General features: G+C 41.0%; 1 protein-coding gene and 1 long non-coding RNA gene across 5 annotated transcripts in view; both read right to left on the minus strand.

Moving 5' to 3' along the window:
- Nucleotides 1-441: 441 nt before the first annotated feature.
- The window catches only part of ttbk1a (tau tubulin kinase 1a), a 64,815-nt gene continuing 47,894 nt past the window's right edge, over nt 442-17,362 (minus strand). For all 4 annotated transcript variants that reach the window (XM_031297131.2, XM_031297130.2, XM_031297129.2 and 1 more), the window contains 2 exons: nt 2,465-3,900; nt 442-1,863 (listed from right to left, as the gene is read on the minus strand). In XM_031297131.2, coding sequence (XP_031152991.1) covers nt 1,464-1,863; nt 2,465-3,900 — 1,836 coding nt within the window. In that variant the 3' untranslated portion in view covers nt 442-1,463. The remainder of the gene's footprint in view (nt 1,864-2,464; nt 3,901-17,362) is intronic.
- LOC118494908 overlaps nt 6,131-17,362 on the minus strand; it is an 18,982-nt gene continuing 7,750 nt past the window's right edge. The window contains exon 2 of the long non-coding RNA XR_004897116.1: nt 6,131-9,800. This is a non-coding gene — a long non-coding RNA (uncharacterized LOC118494908). The remainder of the gene's footprint in view (nt 9,801-17,362) is intronic.

The raw sequence follows: 17,362 nt of genomic DNA on the forward strand, positions 1-17,362 counted from the left end.
TCATTGGCTCAATTTGAACAGGATCAAAACAATTTTTGCCTCTCCCCATCTCCACTACCGGGCAGACTTTTTTATGAAATAAGATCAAATGGAAGGGGATGAACTTCACCTCTCTATAGGAACAGAAGATTAAAGACTTGAAATTTACACGTTGCTTGGCAAGATAAAAAATAAAAATGTCTTCATGGGAAATGATTCTATTATATACAATTCAGAGCATAACTAAAAATAAAAACACCCAGAAAATAGAATGATTAAAGCATGCCCATTGTCACACCATGAGAAGAAGGCGAGCAGCCGAGCAATTTATTTTCCATTCACATCCAACTCTTCTCTTTATCCAAGACCATAATGAGTACAGGATATAGTTAGGAATCTATAATCATATCAACATTGGTCGGGCATTCAAACCAGTCCAATTTGGTCTCTTCTTTTTGCCCGTTTATCCCAATAGGTAGGAGAGAACTATATCAAATAATTGAAAGGTACAGATTTTTGCTTTCCTTCTACAGATTCAATGTATTTATGATATACTTCACCATGCAGTGTGAACCAAGCAGGGTACTGTCAATAGAAGAGTAGTATAGCTGTGGGCGAGCTGGGAGTTTTTGTGGAAGGTGAGAGTTTCTGAAACTGGACATGATTCTCAGCTCCAGAAACCAGTTTAAATCAGGGATTGACCAGGGAGCAGCAGACCTATCCATAGCACCGAGGCAGCACCGCTCCTGTACGACAGTCAGTCAAGATTACTGGAAGCCCATGAAGAGAGTTCGGTAAGCTGTCCTTGGAAAAAATAAGTCTGTGTACATTATAGGGTAACTACGTTTTTTTTTTCAACCTGGACCCTATTTTTCCTAATTTTTTGTGTCTAAGTGACTGATGGGAACAACAATCTCTGATATTGGTCTGGTATTGAGCAAGATCACTGTAACCGGCAGCCGTGAACTAGGCTGCAATGTAACCCTATAGGTCAAGTGTGTTTTATGCGGATAAGTACTGTTAACCAGAGTCTGGTGGGTTTAGTGATAGCAATTTCGGGGCTGTTTTTATGTTTAAAAAAAGGATTTGACTCTTTAATAAAAAGGTCTATCTCTGTAGGGATCCTTTCCGTAATGTTGTCAGACACTTAGAATAATAATCTGAGCTTGTCAGTAGTACAACAAACTATATGGTGGACGGAAAAAAAGGTGCACCGTTGCCCAATAACTTACATTGCAGCTTGTTTTGTCTTGCTTAATACTGGACCAATTTCAAAGATTATTGTTCCTATCAGTCACGTTGACACAAAAACATGGGGAAATTGAGTCCAGGTTGAAAAAAAAAAAAAAGTTACCCTTTAAATGAATTGAAGAAGGCGATTGTAACATCACAGTCTAATATGGAATGAGGTGAGAACCTTTGAGGCGTAGCTTGTCCGAAGACTGATTATACACAAACATGTCTCAGCTATGAGTTTCTTTGTATTATCTAGCGGGCACCACCTTCTCCCTGGCGTTCGGCTTCCCCTTAGCCGCGCCGGCTGGTTTGGGCCGGATCCTGGCGGGCGTGGTGCCAGAGGAGGTCTGGGCTTCCTGCGAGACGCTGCGCCGCATGGTTGTTGTAGTCCTGGGCGGTAGCATGGGGACAGTTGGGGCTCGAACCGAGAGGGGTTGCCTGGACGGACATACTCTCTGAGGGGAGGGGCTGTCAGTCCTGCAGTGGTTGGAGCTAAGGCTGCGTCGGGTTCCAAACAGGACTCGCAGGGGCATTCGAGGGCTGCCGGACGGGCCAGCGGATGGACGGGTACATGAGGAGGACGACCTCGGTGAAACAGGTTTGGATTTCCGTTGAGTGCTGACAGTGCTTAGTCCCATTTTCTGATTCCTGTAGACAGAAGAGTACATTGAAAAAATGATTTCAGAAAAGGTAATTTCAGTATTTTTTAACCTGGATTCTATTTCCTAATGCATTGGTGTGTAAGTGACTAATGTGAACAAAAATCTTTGAAATTGGTCCAGTATTGAGCAAGAACTCTGTAACAGGCAGCCATGAACCAGGCTGCAATGTAACCCTACAGGACAAATGTTCAGCATCTGGGTTTGGTGATGGTGATTTCGGGGCTGTTCCATGTTAAACTAAAAGGATCTTAATCTTTAACTAAAAGGTATATCTCTGTAGGGATCCTTTCCAAAATGTTGTCAGACACTTAGAATAATAATCTGAGCTTGTCAGCAGCTAACTGACGGTTGCCCATTAACGTTACATTGCAGCTTGTTTCGCCTCTGCCGACTGCAGCAGTCTTCCTTAATGCTGCACCAATTTAAAAGATTGTTGTTCACATCAGTCTCTTAGACACAAAAACGTGGGAAAATAGGGTCCAGGTTGAAAAATACCTAAGCTACCCTTTAAATTCTTCAAAAATATTTAATCAAACTACTTCAAAATCAAAACTGGTATGCACTATAGTGGAGAAACAGAATCATACCCGTTGGTAAAGGATGATGCTCCTTTGGTAGTGCTGGAGTCTGGCAAGGAGAGGGGAGAAGGAGCTGCAGCGGCAAGCCCCCCTGGCGGCCACTTTACGGGCGTAACGGGCCTCGGGATCCTGCTCCGGCACTCCTTGGAGCCTTGCTCTTCAGTCGGTTTGAGACGGGCGCTCCTTCTGGACTCGTCCGAGGTATGTGTGTCCTCCTCTGAGCCGGTGGTGGACAGAGTTTCGGAAGCCCGTCGACGCTCATCGTCCCCAGAGGACGATGACGTCCCAGACAGCATCCTCCTCCTCAGCCAGCGACCCTGTTGCTTCTGGACCAGCATGCGGGCCAAGTCCAGCTGCCTGGCTCGCTGCTGAAGCCGAGCCCGAGCCGAGAGGGAGGACGACTGCTCTGAGCCCGAGTCCTCTTCAGAGATGAGTACTGGGATTCGGCTGCGGATTCTGGGTTTCGTGGCAGCTGGTAGTTCTGATCCGGTTGTCTGAAGCTTGGCAGCTTCTTCGCTAGATAATGGCTGTTTCTTAGGATCCTGTGACAGATCTGTATGTGCAAGAACCGGTGACATAGCTTCTGGGACAGGCTCCAAAGACAGGGCCAGGACAGTTGATGGACCATTCTCAGTTTGGGGTTGTTTGTCAACTGGTGAAGTTTGTTCTGGCACAGACTCCTCTGGAGTCTCTTCTGTCAGTAATGCGTCATCCTCTGCAGCCACCGCCCTCATGATGGACAAGACTTCCCGGTCACTGTCCCTGGCAGAATGACCATTGGAAGACATGACGTTGAGGTGTGAGGTTTCTGCAATATGGATGAAAGTGCGCTCAACTTTGGTGAAGGGCGGTGACGCCGGAGCAATGGGAGTTGATGGCCTCAGGTCTGACCTGAGAGCGGGGGACAAACGGCCGGTCTCACAGGGTTCAGGCTGACTCACCTCTCCGACCAGGAGGCGGTCGGTACGGGAGTTGAGAGCACACGGTGTGGCGAGTTCGCCCTCTAGACCGTGATCATAACCGGATGGAGACTTACGAGTGTCTCCAGGCGAGAAGAGGACGAGGGTTTTGGAAGCATCCTCCAGGTCAGGGTCTGCATCCGCAACTGAGGCGTGCTCCCTTTGGCCCCTCTGGTCCTCGGCCATGAGTGTCGAAGGCGCGGCGTCCTGGCTACGTTCAGTGCTCTTCTGACTGGCCTCGCTGTTTGACTCGCTCTTCGTGACGTCGTCATCCTTTGGCCCCGGAGTTTCTTGGACTTCTTCGTCTGGCGTGGCAAAGCTCCGGCGCTGAGGCAATGTACCGGTGAGTATGACGGTGAGGAAGTCGGCCCTCTTGGCCTGGAGCTGAGGAAGGATGTGGAAGTGCTCCTTCTCGTCGCTCTGGCCCTTTGTCCGATAGTCTGGGGAGGGTGGCGATGGGCTGCTCTGCTCCGTGGGTGACATCACCTGGAAACAAAATGACAACACTCTTTATTACTAACTACTCAAAACAAGAAAGCTTAGAACTGTGAACAAAAATGACTTGGAAGGAGTTAAAGCTTCTTGAGCTCAGACATTTCACAATCACAATTAACACCTAGCACAAATGTGCATATAGTCTGCACATCAACAGATACAGTATATATGCATGTGTAAACCACAGACTGTATCAAAAGATGGATGACTCCACTTCTTCCCACTGTACGAGTGAAGCCAAAATATCCCGGATACGGGCGCTGCCATCTTGTAATTTGGGGCCAGAGTCGGCGAAGTAGGGTAGATACTAGATCGGACCCGATATATGTATCGACGTTAACACACAAGGATACTGCGCAGGCTTGGGCTTCCGGTCCGTCATTGCAGCCGAAGACTGAATGTAACCAACCAAACAAAAAACTACACAACTTAACATGTTCCAGAAGCGATATGATCGGCAGCTAAGATAACATTAGCATGTAGCTACATTTAGCAGTGGAATGACTGTTACAGAGCAAGCAAAATCACCAATAAGTATTCAAAACCAAAAACTACACAATCAAGCATGTTCCAGCTGGAATGCAATCCGTAATTGGGGAGAAATTTGGCAACCAAGAGTGTATGTGAAACATGAACACTGCAGTAATGTCTGTTGACTGCTGTTGAAGCCCGAGTGTTTGACGTCGACACTAGATCGGATCTGATCTAGCATCTAACGCATTGTAGTGAATAGGCGGTGTAGACGCAGTATCCAAGTCCGGTCCAATAATAATAATAATAATAATACAATTTTAATAATAAAAGAGAAAATGTAAAAGATAAAACAGCTACAAACTTTCAACAGAGTATAATATTAATTTCAATGACCTCAAGACTTACTATTGAATATTTGTTGCCTCCAGTCTTTGAAAGGGCTCATTCTAAACCATAAATAAATATTGTTGGTTAAAGATACACTGAGTAGAGCCAAATGTCCAACCAGTTTTCTGTTGATGTTATAAACTTGAACTAAGTTTCAAGTTTTGAAACATTAACAGTGAGCTGAGAGGAAACTTTGGTGACAACTTTGGTAAAAAAAAAACTAAGTGGTGATGTTGGTGATTTTTTTAAACCAAAAAAATAACTCTCTAACTAGTCAGAGGTTCATAAAGTCAGTTTGATTTTATCTTCTTGTTTATGTTCAGTACTTTAATCCCATTGCAAAGGCAATTGGAAAATAATGGACGGAGCTTCTGGTTCTGAAAAGTGAAGCAAACGCTGAAGCTCCTTAAAGCTGCATTCTCTGTAACTTCCACTGGCTCCAAAAAGAAGTCTGTTTCTATAGAAATCTATAAGAAGATGAGTCTACTTCTCTCTTGATTTATTACCTCAGTAAACATTTTCATAATGAGTGCATGGCCTCAATCGCTAGTTTCAAGTCTTCTTCAATACACCATGATGTTCATTTAGTAAATAATGCTCCCATTTATTTGAAAACAGACAATAAAGCAGGGGATGCTTTAGGACCTGTCAATCAGGACAGAGGCTTAGCAATGCTAACCATGCTAACACTGTGGACATTAAAATAGACCTCAACTTGTTTTTGGCTGTTGTCTGTGTTTTCATCTTAAACTTTGACCCTCTCACTGTGTGTTCTCACTTCAGCAAAGTTAACTGGAACATTTTGGTCCCCTAAATATGTCTTGTTCGTCGTTCTGCCAACCAAGCTAGCTAGCTAGTGCTAGCTGGTAACTGAAGTGTAACTTAAATCGTCAACTCCGGTTGCAAAAAACCAAGATAGCGTAGCCTGTATCATCAAACTCAAGGCTTCAAAACGACCATCCACAAACCAATGGGTGACGTCACTGATGCTACGTCATACATTATTTTCACAGTCTGTTACTTGGAGTTAAGAAGCTTGTTGACCATAATGAGTATTCCAACACCATTGTGTTGCAGACCCAACACATTCTCACTCCCATCTCATAAAATACGGACACTTGGTCAGGTATCTTTGGTGTTGTTATTGATGCTAAAAGTCTCCTTTAGCGTCATATCTAAAAGTGACTATTGGCGTCACTTTGGACGCAGTTATGTATTTATGAAAAGATGGTGGGTAGGCTTATAAAAGGTACGTTTACATGACACATGACGCGTGTTGATGTTTTAGAGGAAGCAACGTGTAGCAACCTTCCATGCTTTCGCTAACAGTCCCTCTCCCAGTAAGAAAGACAGCAGGAAGTGGTGCATTTCCCCCCAAAACCATTTTAATGTCATTTTGGTTGTACACAAGCTTTTGAAGATTGTCTAGATTACATACATTGATATAAAAGGCACAAAAAATGCATTGCAGAGTTTATCCTTAGACAGCACGCAGTCTGATATCAGGTGATTTTCAAGTGTTTCCCTTCATAAAGATTCAACATACAGTCTGTACATACATACTGAACCCCGCTAATTATCATGCTATTTAAGATTAACTGCAAACCTAATTACTTTCTACATTTCTGTATATATGTACACGGTTATCATTTGGATTTAAAAAAAGTTTAAAATACATGCTTTACCTGTAAATTATACAAGCAGTACTGTACAATCATATAGTGATAGAAAAAAAAGCTTACATGTATTTTACAAGTGAAAGACACTCACGGATCATCACACTGAACTAACACGGTGAGCTCTTCAGTCCTCTTTACCTCGACAACACAAACTCTGCTGTTATTGCAAAAACTTTAAAGAAACATTCAGACATTTTGTAAAATACTTTGTCCTCAGAAAACACAATAACTGTTTTTACATTAGGGCTGCCTTCTCCAAGTCAGTCGACTAATCAATCGTTTTGTTCTTAGTTGATTAAGATTTCATCATTTTTTTAAGCTTTTTCATGCTAAAAGAATTGTTTCCAAGGAACCTCTGAGCACATCTCTGGTAAACACAAGATTTCAAGCTGTTACATGATTCTTTGTGGAGAAACTGGAGTTTTACAGATCTGTCGGTTATTAATCGACAATATCATAACAGTGTTAGTCGACTAAGAATTTCTTAATCAAGGACAGCCCTAACACACAGACGGGTCCAGGATGCTTAGCTTAGCTTAGCACAAAGACTGGAAGTCTGGAAACATTATGGTATTAGCAGCCGTTAGCGTTGGAGCTATCTGTTAGCCAACAACTGCTGGGAGCAGTTACTGAACGCAGCATCTCTAAAGTCCTGAACTCCCTGTAGTCTTTACTCTGCTGCCAACTAAACCAGCTGACTGCAGGATAGACTGCTAACTAGCTTGTTAGCTAACAAGATACTTAGCACAGCTAGCAGTTTCAAGTTAGCAAGTCTTTTTTTAGGAGTCATAAAAAGTTGTATCATCTGCATAACAGGAAACCCAGATCTGTTAAATTAAGCAATATGTTAACATAGTCTGGAAAGTAGTAGTAAAGTCAATGGACTCCAACAACTCCAGTGTGTATTTTCAGAACAATGGGCTCTTGATTTCGGGATAATGGGCTGTCAGACTGAAGGTCCTTGTACACCAAGTCCAAAATTTTCATCCAAAATCTTCACACGTTAAAAAATAAAGACAACCTCACACTGTCAATCATATTTACACACTGCCTCCGAAGTTTCGTCCATCATAAAAATTTGGAATGGGTTACATTTACTGCGTTTCTTCGCAGACAGCAAGGGCAGTGCAACTCCTTCAGGTATCCTTCAGGTATCCTGGGTGCCAAACGCAAGAAGACGCACCCTGGCTACGCAAGAAGACGCAGGCAGAGAGGACAGCCTAGCGAGGTAATGTTACTGTCAACGGAGAGAAGCCAGGGATGAAACGAGGGAGAAGGAGAGAGGCAGAGCGACAGCAGCATCACATTTTGTTTTGCAACATTTTTCGCAATGAATTAATTAATGCATTGAACTCCGTGTGCAATGTTTCTGTGCGTGACGAATCTTTAGGATAACAGGTATGAAAAAACGCATTTGAAAATTTCGTGCTCAGTGTGCAAGGACCTTAACAGGCTTTTTCTGAATATTGGGGTTTGCCATCAGACCACTGGGCACTTATGTTTCTGTGCTAGACACAGACATGTTCTTCATTTTCATATTGTCTGAGGAAATCACTGGATAGTATTTCTTAAAATATTTGAATGTTGCTTTGAGAATCAACTTTTAGTGATTCACCTAATGGTTCATAATGATCGGGTAAAAGTGGCATACAGTCTAAACAAAACTTATAAAAACAATTGCTCACCTCTAAAGACACAATGCAGTTTTTGTACTCTCAACAGACACATTATCTGTACAATATCACCCTGTTATTCCATAAAGATCAGCACTAACATATATATGCAATACAATGGAAGTTGGAAGTTTCTATATATTTTTTTTTACATGTATTTAATTCTAGTATGGGATTCATGAGGTATAAATGTTCGTGGCAGACTCTAAAAAAAGGTTGTGAGACGTAACAGTTTTAGGTTTCTGCTAAGCAGCACTCTTCCAGTTTTGAGGAAATTCTCAGGACATAAAGGTTTCAAAGTCGCAGAATTGTTGACGTGATGACATTTTTTTCAGAAGCTTATTGATAGTTTCACCGCTGCGCAGTACTACTGTTTATCATCACATCTAAATACTGCACTTCAACAGAACTGGAGTACATTTTTGGTTTTCTGGAAATCACTTTACAAGTTACAGTTTCATATTTCCTCGCTTAAATCAACTGAAATCAAATGAACATACATATTCTTCAGTTTGAGCAACATGAGGAGCAGCAGCTCGACGAACGCAACACTCCAAACAAGATTTAATTTGATGTCTTCTTTCAGCCAAAAAGGCCATTTAGCAAACACAATGGAGTTTTATATTTTGGCAGGCTTGCAATTTGTTCAACTTTGCACCTCAGTAAATGAATAGTTGGAGTCTTTATGTTAAGCGTTTGCTCACAATACCATGTTACAGCAGTTTAAGCATTTAAGAACATGTTTTGTTTGGAGTGTACTGCCAACATTAAAAGTATTTTCCTCTTGCACTGCACATGTAAAGGTTTAAAGGACAATTTAAAAAACTTATTGTTTTGGATGCTGGGTCTTGTTTTTGTTGTTTTGGCCATATAGCCTAGACCAATGGTTCCCAACCTTTTTGGTCCAATGTATGTTCCAAATGTTTAATACTATTCATTATATAAAAGCGGATATTGTACATTTTTTTCATACTTGAACTGTTGAACTGTCAATATTTAGATTGCTAAATGTTTCAAACGTCTGTCAATTACTTTAAGCAAACCATTTTAACTGTTAAGGTGGTAGGCCTACTTTTAGCAATTTTAGCTACTTAGCTTTTATTTCAACTGTTCAGCCATTACTATTAGCTATTTATAATGATGTAGTACTCAAGTCCGGTCTCGGACTCAAGATGTTTTTCTCTTGTCCCAATCTTGGCCATTGGTCTTGTTTGTATTTGCACTCGAACTTGTCTCGGACTCGGCCATTGGTCTCGCCAAATATTTTTGTTGGTCTCAATCGAGGCTAATTATTTCAACTGTTTAGTCAGTAGGTCTACTTTTAGCTAGTCATTTTAGCCGCTTATGCAATATTTTTGGCTGTTTCAACTGTTTAGCCATTACTATTAGCTATTTATAGTGCTGTAGTAAGATCGGACCCAAAAAGTTTTTCTATTGTCCCGGACTTGTCTTGGACTCGTTGGTATCTACACTCACACTTGTCTCGGACTCGGACATCAGTCTCCCCAAATATTCTAGTTGGTCTCGAACATATGCTTTTTTTTCTAAAGTAACTAGTTTCTTTAAAACAAAACCATTGTTGAAGTGTGCTTGTTAAGAAAATGGGAATTGGTTTAATTCAAACTCAGACCTTTCAAACTTTTTCTCATTTGGACCCGGGCTTGATTTGGACTTGAACCTCTTCAAAATCCTACCTACCATTTAGTCATTACTTTTAGCTAAACTTCTGTGCTAGTTTGAACCACTTTTACAACTGCAACATCTAGAGTTCAGGTGTTACAGCTGATATATTCTTGTAATCAAATCATAATTTAGATTTTTTTTTTATTAGTTTAGCTACTCTACAATCTTTACACGTAACTGCAGGAGTACCCCCCCCCCCCCTCCCCCCCTTACATCTTGGTTGGGAATCACTGGCCTAGACAATAGTGAATTAATTCTAAGTTAAAATTGTTTTGGTGCGTTGACTTGCAAAACTGCTTTAAGTCCAGTACGAACCAGGTAGTTGTCCAACTTTTTACCAACTGTTTACATTTGTCAGTTTGGTTCACATTGGTTGTTGGGTCACTCTACCACTGCAACAAAACTGTTAGATTAAATCTTGATTGTGACCGATGGGAAGTTATCTCCAAAACAGCAAAAATGAGACATAAAAAGTTTCATCCAGAACGGTTGGCTCAAACAGCCAAATATTAAAGAGAAGGCCATGATGTTTCAACAGCATCATGCAGCATGACTTTCTCCTCTAACACACATCACAATGGATGTTTTCTGCTCTTTGAATGATCTGAACTTTATTTAAACGTTGATTCGACCAAAGATAAACAGTTGAACATTGGGGGATTATATATCTTGTTTAGGGGTTATATTTTTGTTTGTTTGTTTACAATGGTTTGTGTTTTTCTAGACTACATGTTATTAAGTTATGTTATTGTTTAAAGCATACCAGCATTCTTATGTTAATACACTGCCCAACTATATGAAAATCAAAGATGTGTTTCCATGGTCTTTTTGCTAATTGTCTACTTTACTACGTTAGGTTATTTGAGCACTTTGTTTTACATTTAAGGCGGACATCCTTTGTGTTGGCTGACATTTGACTGTGATGACTACAAAACTTTGCCAGGATATCTCTCCTGGCTGGCACCCTAGACAACAAAACAAAAAGCAATAATAGTTGTACACAAAAGCCGTCACAAAATGTCAACGTCTACACTGCAGAACCAAGCTCTGATCCGTGAGCATCCCCTCTAGTAGCAGTGTGAGAATTATTTACAAAAGAATCACAGACGTTTTTCAGTCAGAAGTGTATATTCACTGTGTTTTCGTTGTAATTACAGTACAGTGTTGTTTTGAGTCATTTTACAGTCAGAGGTGCGTGTCGTACAAACAGATCTCATGCAAAGAGTGGCGACAGTCGGTAAACAGTGTCTTGGTTCGACATGCCGTCATTAATTCTGCGGATCGTTATTTTGTGTGTGTGTGTGTGTGTGTCATCAGCATAAAAAGCACACTCAAAGCTTTCTACCACTGGTTTCTATCTGAAAGTGGCACTGCGTTCATGGTGACACAGGACAAAAACATTGACATGTATCAGTGACAATCTTGTACGGTAGGTGAATCGTTTTTGCAGACGTGCAAAATAAAGTTAGCAGCTAGTCCACTTCATACATTCTCTAAGTGGTTGCATTGTAACACTATGCTAAATATAAAACGAGCAGGAAGTCCTGAACTCAGCACGAAGCAGCATGAAAACAAACACCTCATCAAACCGGAGCTGTGATGAGTCTCACCACAGAGCGACGTTAATGGCTCCCGCGCAACGAAACAGCAAGTGGTGCATATTTACTTAATGTAGCCCTTTAACACATCGAGAAAGCAACCGTTTTCACTGCACAAAATGGCCGCCCTGGCTACTCTCACATAGCATGTACTTCTGGAGACACAGCTCAGACTTTGAAGAATGTCGTTCGAATGACATTCAAAGCAACAAACCACAGAGCACTGCTTTGGTACGACGTTAGCAGCGGGCTAATGTTGCACAGGGTTTAACAGCTCAACACTTAAACAACCATCACAACGGCTCATTGATCGCAGAGTAACTTGGTTAACTCTAAACCAAACAAAAACTACTTCACACATGTTTGTAGATCTACTGACATCCTCCATCTTTCAGGATGGAACAATCGTTGATGTCTTTCAGGACAAAATGTCTCCTTCGAGGTGGAAAATATAGTTCTAGACTTACTGGAGACAGTGACCGGTAAATATCAAAAACAGTTTTGCAGTTTTGTGTGCAGACACAACGTAGGCGGTGATTATAGCCAATGGCAGTCGAACCTTTGAAATCTGAGTCTGTGAACATCTGAACAGACTTTTTGAAACTACATTGAATACGTTTTTCTAGTATTCTTCCACACCCAAGTATTTTTTGCTAGTAAATTGAATTAGGGCTGCCTCCTATGAGTCGATTAGTCGACTAATCGTTTGTTTTGGTCTTAGTTGACTGAGATTTCTCTGTAAGTAATTTTTTTCATAACTTATTTCGAAGAAACTTCTGAGTGCTCTGGTTAACACAAGATTTAAAGTGATACTTCTGCATGATTTTTTGTAGAGGAACTCAGTTTTACAGATAAATCAACTAATCGATAAGTCGATAAAATCGTGTGTTTGTCGACTAAGAATATCTTTAATCGAGGACAGCCCTAAATGTTGTATGTTTAAACGAAAGCAAAACAGCCAATGTTCTTTTAAAACAAATTAGCCTGCAAGAGTTGTTTTTTTTGGAGAGGGATTGGTGAGGGCACTTTTTCAGCCGTTGGAAGAAAAGTGCAATTCTCAAAGACAATCCGTTTTGAGCCATTCTTTGCCAAATTGAATCATTTGAGAAATTGCAAGCTTATTGGATCAAAATCATGACGTTTCTTGAAATATCAATGTCTCTGACCAATCAGTTCTTTCATCTCCTTTGTCTCTCAAACTTAAGCCAAACACCATCAAACATGTGATCACTTCTTACGTTGACTACGTTTACATGCACACTAATATTCCACTATTATTCAGAATAGGACAATATTCTGAATTTGATACAAGTCATGTAAACAGCATATTCTGCTTTGGATATTGCGAATAAAGCCTTTTTCCGAATTTAGCATTTTTTGATTAAGACGTGTGATATTCCGGTATTATTCGGGTTTTAAAAGCATTCTTTGGACATGTTTACAGCACATTCAGAATCTTCGTCTCAATCTGGGTTTTTACTGTGTTTTACTGTGACAGTTTACGGCCTCTTGCCTGTTTACGACTTACAGTCAGCTCTGTGTGTTGCTATGGTTACTGTACACAAACCAACCAGCCGACAGTTTGCAGGGCTGCGGTAGAGATGCATGCCCAAAAGAAAAGAAGGAGAAACACAGCTACTTTTAAACATTATCAAAGACTTGGATATCAACAGGTTTGTGGATATGCACCGACCTTTTCAAGAAGCTGGTTGAAGGAATGAAAGAGTGACGCTGTGTTCACACGCTCTAACAAGTGATCCACTGCTGGAACACTCTGAAAACATCCTGTTAAACATGGCTGCATGTAAAAGGGAATATTATTGGAATATTCACTTTCATTAAGCATGGAAACAGCTTAGTCGGAATATTGTCTTTTTCAAAAAAAGAGCAAAAGCTGGAATATTATGTGCATGTAAATGTAGTCAATGCAGATTCTCGCATGATGGAGTTTCCTTCCAAAATACCAATTTTGACAATTTCCTTTTAAGAAATCTGCCAGGAACAACATTTTCAAATTGACATCTTCACATACTTTCACTAAAACCAGTAAATAGCACACGTCACATGTCGATCAACGCTGAAACAGACTCCTGCTACATTAACGTTGCTTAACCCTAACCCTAACCCCTAGCCCATACAACGTTTACTGACTGTAACATTATTCTCTCTCGTTGCTTGTGAAATGGAGACAATGGCTGTGAAATAAGAAAGCCCTTGCTCTGCTCTACTGGAACTTTTCATTCCTTTTTATAATTTAAAAAAAATATCTTCCTTCAGACTGATTTTTTTTCCTTTCCTCAGGCAGCCATTGTTCTCAGTTCATTTCTGTAGAAATCAACTTGAAATTGAATGCAGATCATCCATCATTTCAGATTTTTTTCCTCATTTTCATCCGGTTTTCTGGCATTTCAGAGCAAAGACGGTTTTCAAAACTCTCTTTGGATGCGAGTTCAAAGATGCAAGTTGATTTTCATAGAAATGAACTGAAACAAACTAAAATCAGTCAGAAAAACTGATGGTTTGAAAATGTTTGAAACACCAGAACGTCTATTTAAATAACTCTCTTTGTTTTTCCATCCCATATTTTACTTATTGCATCTGTGTTTTTGCATCCATATTAACAAAACCCTCGGCCCGGCCTGACCCCCCTCTGTGGTCGACTCGGTGATAAAGTGCAACAGTGAAGTCCAGCGGTCAGAAAATAGTGATGGAAGAGGAAGCATGATGGAAATAAGACACACGGCACGATGTCAGACAGCTATAGGAGTTTTTCTGTCGAGCTCGCTGCCATTTTAGAAAACAGACTAAATTACTCCACAGACGAACATCACGTCACCTTTACAACTCTTCATCAAACCGAGAGTGACAGAAAACACCAACACGACTAATCAACGGTTATCTTATCGTCTCTCCACCAACAAAAACCCAACATAATTTCCTATGGATTGCATTTCTAATTGGCAATCTTTATGAAGGAAGCAGGATCGACTTTGTCCTCTGGAAGATCTGGATTTAACTCAAACGCAACGTCCAAAACGTGGAACGATGCAGGCGAGACAATGACCAACCTTCTGAAGTTTTTACCGGCTGTGGTTTCTGAAAGTGTTCTTTAAAGCTTTTTATCTTGAGATTATGACTTAATTATCTCATTATCTTGGGACAATAAAGTGCTTCTACATCAACCAACCAGTTCTCTAAACCATATGAGGATATCTATCATTTGTTCCTCCCCTCTATCTGACCCACAGGACTGTTTTCCGTCCTCATATCTAAACCTGAGAAGGTAACGGTCGCGGTTTCAAACACGTCGTTAACGTTGTGAAACGGTCCCAGTTTGGTTTAGACACCAAAACTACTGAGTTAAGTTGATAAAAAGATGGAAGTTTGGGTTCAAATCACTTCCTGAAGGTTACCATGTGACGCAGAACTTGACGTAGCTCCGTTTGTTCCCTAAAGTTAAAAATACATCTCTGTTTCCTTTTCTTTTCAAACATGACATGAACCCCGATCTCCTGGGTGAAAGTCCTGTGTTTGTTTGACCCATCCCCCTCCCAACCTGCCTCCTTACCAGGACGCGAAATTACGAATCCTACTATGGCCACGCCAAGACCCACCCTTCAATAGCATTCACACTCTACTATTTAACCCATTGACACATATAAAATGGACCAACCGATCCCGTTGCTCTGGACGTAGACCAGTGAAGGATATTAGAAACACTTTTCCAGTGATGGCTGAGCGTTACTGAGCAGCCTCCAACTGAGCTTGAAGACGTAGATGTGACGTGAGCAACCTGTCTGAAAGTTGGAAGTCTTCTGGTAGCTGTGCCAAGAGAAATCTCAATCATTCCCAATCTAGCAGAGACGGAGAGCGTAGGTATATGTAAGGAGATAACATAGACACAGGCTAATTATTGATCACTAAAATGATAGTTAACATTAGTAATTAAACTTAAACAGCTAATGGAAGTCCAAACTGCCTGAGAGCTTCTCCTGTACTATACGGTAATTCCTCTACTATGAGACAGTAACTCTCGTGGTTATGACCCAATCGTTAGCCTATTTTTATAAAAACGTCTGCTACGGAGCCATAACGTGAGGTACAAGGTAATGGAGCCTTTTATACATTGTCGTGTTTCTTTAGAAATAAACAAAGGACAAATAGAGTCTTTAAACTCTTCAGATGTAAAGTTATTCTCTGTCAAAGTGACGTCAAAATGAATGGCAGTCAATGGGATGCTAACGGGAGGTGATGGCTTGGTAGCATCAAAATGGCGCCATAGGAACTACGCGTTCTGAGGAGAAGCCCCCCCTTGATGTAACCACTCAAGGTCAATGCCTAACCCCAACCAATTGAGCTGCTATTGAAGGGCGGGTCTTAGCGTGGCCATAGTAGGATTCGTAATTTTGCTGCCAGTACATTATGGCGCTCTTATACTTCCTCACCTTAATTCCTGCTTTGCTCCTGTCAGAACTACTACGGCCACTAGAGGGCGCCATCACTGGAAACATAAATGTAGGTCAGAATGATGCTGGAACAAACTACCTATGGGGGAGTTTTTCATGGGAGGACAATGACATGACAACCCAGCAGAGATATGTCAGTCTGGACCAACATGTGGGACCGAGCGACATACTCTTTGTGTAATCTTAAAATCGAAAGACAATCAAGTCATAATCTCCAGATAAATGCATCATTAAGCTCCGCGGCTGCTCCAACAAAATATGCAACAATCACAAGACAAACTGACACCAGGACCAGAAACAAAGTTATATTTGTTTAACTAATCTATTCTGCACCGACAACAGCCAGTACTACTGTGTGATGTCTCCCCTTCCCATGATGCTATGTCACGTTTAACTGCTCAACCCTTCCTACACGCTTAGACAATCCAACAATCATAAGAAATCTACTTAAAAAAGTGTCACATTGAAAACAGGGCGCTTTAAATGCAAAGAGACAGTCAGACGGCCGCCCGCAACAGCAAAAAACAACCTTTCCAAAAAGGATCTTTTTTCTTAAACAGTCCAGGAAATAAATCAGAAATTCGCTAACTAAAATTAGCAATCGCTACATTCAGCAAAACAACTGTGACAGGTGATTGATTTTGTTTTGCAAAAATACGTCTTTGTTGTGTTCATTTCTTGGGTTGAATGTTACGTAGTTTTCTATTGTCAATTAGTTTTCTTTCTAGTCAAAGTGTTTTTGTTATTTTTTTTTTTTGTTTTTTTGTTTTGCGAAACATTTATATAAAACCAATATTGTGATGTGATTTGATTCGTTTTCTGCTATTTTGTCACACTTTCAGAGTTGTGAGTTAATTTAGTGAAATGCTTGTTATGTTTTTTTATGATTTGTCATTGTGTATTCGCTCTTGCTCGTTTGTTTTTTTCTACAACGTTGCAGTGTTTTCTTTTTGTTTTGTGTGTGAAATATTTGCACTTTTGGGCCACCGTACATCTACCCAGAGACCCAGCACAGTAACAGTTTCTATCGTAAAGGCTGAGTTTACATCTTCAGGAAAACCCTTTTCACAGAGAAAACTCACACTCCTCTCTTCACACACAACATTTAATGGAGCTGGAATCAGAGCGAGACGTTCGGGGCCACTGCTTTCGTGTCAATGAAAGCGGTGTCGGTGTATTGCTCGGTGGGCGGGATGATCGGAGGGGGAAACGTCGACTCCAAAGTCTCGGTGCAAAAAACTTGATCGCCGGGACGACCTGCATTCCTCGACGATCGCTCCTTCAGTTCAGCAGAGAAAAGCAGAAAATAAATAAACGCACAAATACTGCAAAGCTTAACAGTCTGTTAGCAGCATCACTCTGTTTGACTTTCCTCTTCTTCACAGAAACAGGAAGGAAATGTTCAGCTTCACATTATTTCCTCCAGTTTGCCAGGTCCACGGCGGCAGCGTGTGCAACATCGGGTTCGCAGAGACGCTTTTTCAGAGTTTATT

This window comes from Sander lucioperca, chromosome 4 (genome assembly GCF_008315115.2).
Source record: "Sander lucioperca isolate FBNREF2018 chromosome 4, SLUC_FBN_1.2, whole genome shotgun sequence".
Lineage (NCBI taxonomy): Eukaryota > Metazoa > Chordata > Actinopteri > Perciformes > Percidae > Sander > Sander lucioperca.